Source organism: Bidens hawaiensis, unplaced genomic scaffold (assembly GCF_021521415.1).
Source record: "Bidens hawaiensis isolate Kalapana, Puna unplaced genomic scaffold, B.hawaiensis_p1.1 tig00043451_1, whole genome shotgun sequence".
Lineage (NCBI taxonomy): Eukaryota > Viridiplantae > Streptophyta > Magnoliopsida > Asterales > Asteraceae > Bidens > Bidens hawaiensis.
Window position 1 is genome coordinate 128,296 of NW_027497697.1, and position 5,863 is coordinate 134,158.

The 5,863-nt window shown below is 31.4% G+C and overlaps 1 protein-coding gene across 1 annotated transcript; it reads left to right on the top strand.

Annotated features, from left to right (window-relative positions):
• The first annotated feature begins 3,131 nt into the window (after nt 1-3,131).
• On the top strand, nt 3,132-3,452 carry LOC143594283 (uncharacterized). Its single transcript, XM_077073625.1, has one exon. The coding sequence runs from the start codon at nt 3,132-3,134 to the stop codon at nt 3,450-3,452; it is 321 nt and encodes a 106-aa protein (XP_076929740.1).
• Nucleotides 3,453-5,863: the final 2,411 nt, after the last annotated feature.

A 5,863-nucleotide genomic window follows, 5' to 3' on the forward strand; every position in this document is an offset into this window, starting at 1 on the left:
TGTTCTTCGTTCGTTAAACATGCTTAATGAATGACTTAATACCTTAGCGAGTGGGCTCATTTGTTATACATTCCCATAACGAATGACCCTTACATTAACGGATGGACACATTTATTATACATACATAACGAATGGTCTAATACATAACGAATAACATGTATATAAAATCCCCAAAATGCCCTTTACCTTAATAATAAATAATTACAATAACATTACAAAGGCCGAGACGTAAAATCATGCACTAACAGCCCGCCTGAGCCTTTTATTGTAACAATCGCAACTGATTTTCACCTTAAGTTGATGACTTTTGATTTAAATCTAAATGGTTAGTTGAAAGTCAAAGATACATAGCGATGATGATCTAAAAAATATTAATGTGTTCACTGTTTTTGAATTTTACACAATATTAGAAAATAACATAAAACTAAAAAACAATTCAAAAGAAAAAAATAGCTTAACTTTCTAGAAAATTTAATAAAGTAAGAGCATTCCTAATGGGTTCCTAATTTCTATCTTAAATTTAGGGGCATTTACATATATCCCCTCCCTAACTTCACTTATTACATATTTTCCCAATGCTAAACTTGTAATTACATATTTCCCCTCCTTAAACCACATATATTACATATCTCCCCATTTCATTAAAAATAACTAACTAAATGATCATTTTACCCTTAATGAACTAATTTACATATATCCCCTTCTTAATAGTAATAATTACATATAATTATGCTTCCTTCATTCCGAGATCCTTGTTTCAGCACCCTGATGGACCCATTATTATGCTTCCTTCATTCCGAGTTCCTAGCTTCAACTGGAATAAATACAATAATCCTTTTTCATTCTTTTAACATCATGTGTAAAAACGAACTCCATTACAGTTTTAAGCATATATATGCATATATTGTTATACGAAGTAGGGTCATATAGATAAGCCTAAGCCTAGACATACTAAACCATAAGAAATTTATTTATTTTTAATGTGAAATTGTGGATACATAATTGAACATTTGAACCACTACATGAAGCAAATGACCAAACACTGCACCCAAGTACCTTTAGTTGTCGATTAATTCAATCTGTTGTCCATGCTTAGAGTCTTTTTGTAGGACCAAAAACATGTCTACAAACAACTCAATCTCAAAATTAAAAACCCTATCAATCTGCAACATTCAATTAGACCCTAATCGGAATGCAAAATCACAAATTCGCAGAATTAAAACCTACCTATTTCAATTTCTCTTAACCCATATGCAGATTATAACAAGATCAATTAGGGTTTGCAGCCTCCACCAAAAAAAACAGGAAAAGTAGACATACTAGACCCAAAAACCGACATGTGGACTTTGTTGCGATCCAACGCCAGAAGAACGGAAGTCGTCGATGTTTGGGAGTTACTGAGCGATTGAACGACGGAGAATGGAAGTCACACCCATTGTTTCTGTCAGAAGTTTGATTTTTTCAGCAGGGGTATTGTGAATTGAAGAGGGTAAATGGGTAATTGAATATTAAAAGGGGAAATATGTAATTAAATGTTTAGTATTGGAGATATATGTAATAATGAAAGTTAGGGAGAAGATATATGTAAAAATCCCTAAAATTTAATTAGCAAACACTTTTTTTTTTATTTATACATAAGTTTCTTAAAACTCCCCCAACACATTCTTCATTCTTATCTCTATATTCCTATTTTATTATTTTTCAATTTCTTCTATTTATAATTTTAACTAATAATTATTTTGTCTTATTATCATTTTCAATATAAATTGATTTATAATATATTTTTTATAGAAGGGTAGTTGAAAATGAAGTGTTGTAGCAACGCTCTAAATTTGGAGGCTTTCGATACTATTTTATTAAAATTTATAAATGGAGTTTGGAGATAGGGAGTGTGTTAAAGAGTGGTTATGTAGATGATTTTTAAAATTTTAGAAATGAAATTAGATATGAAGAACCCGTTAGAAATGCTCTAATGAAAAATTAAATATTTAAAAACTTCACGTGTCAACAAATATTGAATATGTAAAAAAGAAAAAAATAAACAATTTGGTATGTATTTCATGGCGAATTAACGTTGCTCAGGCATGAAAGTTAGAGGCAGTGTTGTTCCATCCGCAGGTTGCAACCGAGGTGTGACTGTAACATCTAGAACATCCTATAGATAACTGGTGATATGTAGTTATCAAGTTGTAATATATTTTTTTTAATATTGATGGGCTGTAAAAAAATGGTTAAAAATGTTAACAATTAAACAGGATAATGAGTCAACCAAATTTAGTTAAACACGTTAAACAGGATAATAAGTCAACCAATTTAGTTAAATACAGTGTTTCAAAAACCGGTTCAAACCGGTCGGTTGAACCGGTTAAACTGGATTTCGCACAGTAGGCCGGTATTTCGAGTCCGGTATTTTTGACCGGTTTGCTAGAACATCGTACCGGCGATTTTTGTCTAAAATACCGGTTTTTACCGGCAAACCGGTTTTAAGCCCGAGAAATTTTGATATTTGTGACCCATATTTTTTCAAAATTACTTTTAATCCAACAATTAACATTCAAACATGTTTTTTCAAAGTTTTTTAAGACTATTTTTAAAAAATAAAGTGTTTTTGCATTATTTATTTAATATGGATTAACTTTTGAATTATTTTTTGTTTTATGAATCATTTAGTTTTGGGTTATTTTTGGCTTGAAGTTACATTTATAGGAAATTATAATGTAACCTATTCAACCGGTTGAACCAACCGGTTATACCATTTTTTAGGTCAATCCGATACAAGTAAAATAACAATTTTTAAAACATTGGTTAAATACGTTTTAAACAGATTACCACCAAACCCACCAATACACACGAGAACTAAAAACCGTTTATTTTAATTAATGCCGTGTATCGGGTGGGTCGGGTTAAAAAGTGAAAAGAAAAGCAAGAATCTAGAAACTTTAAAAAAGAAACAATAAATAAAGAAATGCAAAGCTGGTGTAGCTTCCAACCAACGGCCCAAATCAAAAGCATTCACAAACACAAATTTATTTTTTTGTTCAAATCCCCCCTGAATGAATTTCAAACCCTAATTCTCATCGATCGATCGATCACAATCTCCCGCCGATCTTCTTGTTGGTGAGGGAAGCATCATGTCGGCACTACCAATCCCAATCCTCTTCTTCCTCATCACCATCGCCGTCACCGCCTCTCCTACCACCGTTCTCCGGCTACCCTCCGATGACCTCTGCCCCGTCAAGTGCTTTCGCCCTGATCCCGTCTGCGGTGTCGATAACGTCACCTATTGGTGCGGCTGCTCCGAGGCCCATTGCGCCGGTGTTCGGGTTGCCAAGCAAGGCTTTTGTGATTTTGAGAATGGTGGTACTGGGGAGGTATCAGGTCAGGCTCTTTTGTTGGTTCATATTCTTTGGCTTATGTTACTCGGCTTCTTCGTCTTGTTCGGCCTTCTCTGATTCTTTATGGGCTTGATTGATGTCTTCTAAATTGAGGTTTGGTTTTTTACATAGATAGTGATTATTAATATTGTATCATTTCCTTGTATATGTTGACAACAGATTAATTAATTTGGTTACGTGTATCATTTTTCGAGATTATTCAATTCCATTCGTTGAGCTGATTAGTCCTTTTAATTTGGCATTTGATCTGTGAATTGAAAATCTTTTGTTTTTAAAGTTATGTACACTTGATTATTGGTTCTTTTATGTGTTGCAAAGGCTTGTTTGCCTCTTAGTTGTTGGGCAAAACTGGATTTGCAGATGCTAGTATTTTACTTTCATTGATTCAAAACAGATGTACCATGAATTTATTTTCAAAATCAAGATTATGACTTATGAAGGATTATTACAAGCTTTTAGTTTTGGTTGTAAATTAATATCGGATGAAACCAGTTGAATCGTCTATGTTGGAGCCAATCGACACGCGTTTAACTGGTTTGGCCATGGTTTATGGTTAGCTTGCATTGGTAGTTTGATATTTTTGTGTTGAAGGCTGATTATGTCTTTCGAAATGAACTTTTGGTCTTATGATTTGGAAATGTCTTAAAGTTATTATGTTTTTTTTTTTTTTTTTTTTTAATAGATAAAAGTTATTATGTTCACTTGATAATTGGTCCTTCGATATTGTATTACGAAGGCTTATTTGCCGCTTAATTGTTAGACCAATCGAACCGTTTAGTTTGAAGCATTTTGACATGTTTAACTGGTGGGCATGGTTTTACGGTTAGAAAAACATGTTTATGGGTTTAGAGTGTATAGTTTTTGTATTTCATGATATGAATGTAAGCTGATGATTTTGAATAATACAAAAAACAGTTCAAATTGTTAAACTGCCAGACCTAACTGGTTCTAGGTGGTTGGCTGGTTTGGCTCATCTAGTTAACCTGTTGGTTTGGTTTACTTGATATGAACTTTTGACAACACCGAATTAATTGAACCATAGAACCATCAATTTATGCCGTAGCAATCTTGCAAAATGAATGTACTAGGTTTTACCTAAAGTTAACAAGTGGGGTTATAATTTGGAGTATACTTAAAATTGTTTTTCCGATTTGGTTATGAGTTTAATAAGGGATCTAGTCGGGTTGGGGTGTGGATGCGGGTCAGTTTGGTTATCGAAGACAAAGAAGGAATCAAGGAAATGTCGAAACGGGAGCTGATGCAAGATGACTACTGAAGAGTAACATGGTTAAAAAAATTTGGATATGAATTATCCATGATACATGTGATTTTTGTTTTTCTTTGTTAGTTTATTTGTACCTAGTTTACTTCGCTCGTAAGAAAGAATAATATCATATTGTTGGTAAGTTTTACACAGGTTATCTTGGAAAAAACTACAAAGAATTCAATAGGGTGTTGCTAAACGCACTCAATTCCTCTTCATTTTTACTAAATATACCCCTCCTTTAAGTTTTACATTAATATGATTTAAACCTTTTTGTTTTCTTTTTACCATTTTGTAATCTTTTATTTTAAAAAGTTTTATTTATGATTTAAAGAGCTTTTCTCTTCCCTTTTTTTTCATATTATAAAACTCTTTTTTTTATTAATGACAAAAAAGAAATTGTTTATGTAACAAACAATCTTTTATCTAAAAAGATAAAAAAAACAGCTTTTTTTTATGTGTTTTAATACTTTACATTATTTTTTATAATATTTTTTAAAGTTAGCTTACATTTTTTTAAAAGGAATCTCATCATTTTTAATCAATATAAGAGATTAAACATTGACTTGATGAATATGTTTATTATTTTCTAGTGTGGCAATATTTATACGTCTAACACACTGTATTCAAACGATTTTTTTTTCTAGACGGGAGACATGATAAGATAAAAATATGCAAATCGTTTTATTGTTTTTAGAAAGAGACTATATCATTATTTCAGTAAATATATTTTACAAAGATAATAAATATTGTTATGATGATAAAGAATAATACAAAAAGAGAGAGAAAATAAAAAAAAAATGTTTTATAAAAAATAATCAATATTACTATTATGATAATGATAAGCTTTACAAAAAATATTAGAGGGTAGTAATATGTCAAATAAAATTGTTAAAGAGATTGAAAATTTAGAATGGGGTATGACAATTACACAAGGAGGGTACGCTTAGCTTAACCCATCCAATCCAATACCCTTATTAATATTAGGGTTGTTTTTTTTAAACAACAAATTCTTTTTAGTTGTCGGTTGGACTTAAACCCAACATATTGGCTACCGAAACTCAGGTGCGCTTGACAGCTGACAACCATGAACAACCCATCTGTTTTCGAATATTAGTTTTACTAGTTTTAGAAACACATGTATTACACGGGATAAGTTAATGTATAAATTACAATGAATAACCTAATAAAAATAAAAACAAAA